This window comes from Mirounga leonina, unplaced genomic scaffold (assembly GCF_011800145.1).
Source record: "Mirounga leonina isolate KUSES-001 unplaced genomic scaffold, KU_Mleo_1.0 Mir_173, whole genome shotgun sequence".
Taxonomy (NCBI): domain Eukaryota; kingdom Metazoa; phylum Chordata; class Mammalia; order Carnivora; family Phocidae; genus Mirounga; species Mirounga leonina.
Window position 1 is genome coordinate 79,912,393 of NW_023270447.1, and position 1,711 is coordinate 79,914,103.

Consider the following 1,711-nt stretch of genomic DNA (forward strand, 5'->3'; position numbering starts at 1 on the left):
CCGAGGCACCTGGTCCCCAACAGGAAAGTCCTGACTCACGGTGTGGGCCCTGCCCCCTTCGGCCTTCCTATCAGGCAACTCAAGGTCTCCAGGCTCACGAGTTACTGATTAACCCCAGGTATCAAGAAAGGAAATAATAATAACTCGAGAGAAGACGTAAGCCAAGAAGCAGGCTGAGCAGCCCCAGGAGAAGGGGTGCTAGACGGCTGCTGTCACCAGGGGCCTGACGAGGAGGTGGGGGAGGCTGAGACGCCCAGCCTGAAGCCAGACCACATCCAGGTCCCAGCGGCGCTGGCAGACACCCCTTGTCCACGCCCAGGCCCTGAGCTGCCCCGTCCCCGCTGACTCCGTGCCCGGAATGGCCTGCGCCGAGGTCCTGCAGACGCCAGCCCCAGAGCAGCCCCAGCCCATCTCCGCAAGAGCCACCCCCACCACCCCTAAGGCCGCGGACCCTGCTGGGAGTCACTGGGGCTCCGCGGATGGCGACTTGGAGTGCCTGGTGTGCCGGGAGCCCTACACCTGTACCCGGCCGGCCAAGCTGCTGGGCTGCCAGCACTCCTTCTGTGCCGTCTGCCTCAGGCTCCTGCTGTGTGTACGGGACAACACCTGGTCCGTTACCTGCCCCCTGTGCCGCCAAGCCACCTCTGTCCCCGGGGGCCTCATCTGCAGCCTGCGTGACCAGGAGACCGTAGGGGGGCAGCTGGGCCAGCCGTGCCCGGAGGTGCGGCTCTGTCCTCAGAGGCTGGCAGATTCTGCCACCTCGGCAGCGTGGCCCCCCGGCTTGGTGGGAGAGGATGGGCAGGATGTGGCCAACGCCAACCGCGTGGCAGCTCGACGCCTGGCGGCACAATTGCTCCTACTGGTCTTGCTCATCATCCTCATCCTGCCCTTCATCTACCCTGGCGTCATCCGGTGGGTGCTTGCCTTCGTTATCACCTTGGCCCTGCTAATGTCCTCCCTATTCTGTTGTCACTCCAGCAGCCAGGGCAGCTGCTGGCCCTCCCCGGGGACTCTTTTCTGCAGAGGACGGAAACACCGTGAGATCTCTTCCATTGCCTGAGTGCACTCCAAAGAGACGGTACCTGCTGCCTCTTGGGCCCCATTAGGCTCACAGTGAACAGGTGAAGAGGCTCTGAACTAAGGCTGCTTCCCTTGGGGGATTAAGTACCAGCTGGACTCACAAGCCAAAGCCAGGGGGCTGCGTTGGGTCAAGAGCTACCTGCCTGGATGATAGGCTTATGTCTGCCTAGGGCATAGCTTGTGCCTGGATGATAGACTTATGTCTATGCCTAGGGCATAGCTCGTCTAAACCGCGCGGAGTCGGGGAGGGGCCACAGATTACTTGAACCCCACAAGGGGCCTCCTGTTCCTCTTACGCTAATGTTCCTGGCTTTCCTTTATATACATTGGTGAACTTATTGCAGAACAAATAGAACCAAGACTCCTTTTTTGCAATTTATGTAGCTGGTTTTATGTTCTCGCTTTGTTTTGGTTTGGTCTTTTGTGTTCGGGGCAGTTTGTTCAGTTTGTTTTCCTCCTGGGAAGTTGGAGCCCGCGGGAACCCTCCTGTGCTGCCCGCCTCGTGCCCATCCACCTCGGCAATGGTTCTGGTGGTTTGGGTGTCCCCCTGAGTCGCCCCCAGGGATGGAGGGGGGGAATTTGTGGGAAGGAGTGGTTCTGAGGCCACCGGGGGCCCCACATTGAGTCGGCA

General features: G+C 60.5%; 1 protein-coding gene across 1 annotated transcript; it reads left to right on the forward strand.

Moving 5' to 3' along the window:
• Positions 1 to 358: 358 nt before the first annotated feature.
• On the forward strand, positions 359 to 1,099 carry RNF186 (ring finger protein 186). Its single transcript, XM_035019016.1, has one exon. The coding sequence runs from the start codon at positions 359 to 361 to the stop codon at positions 1,058 to 1,060; it is 702 nt and encodes a 233-aa protein (XP_034874907.1). The 3' UTR covers positions 1,061 to 1,099.
• The last annotated feature ends 612 nt before the right edge of the window (positions 1,100 to 1,711 follow it).

Excerpts from the sequence above, each read along its gene's own strand:
- RNF186 (XM_035019016.1), top strand. The coding sequence starts at position 359 with ATGGCCTGCGCCGAGGTCCTGCAGACGCCAGCCCCAGAGCAGCCCCAG.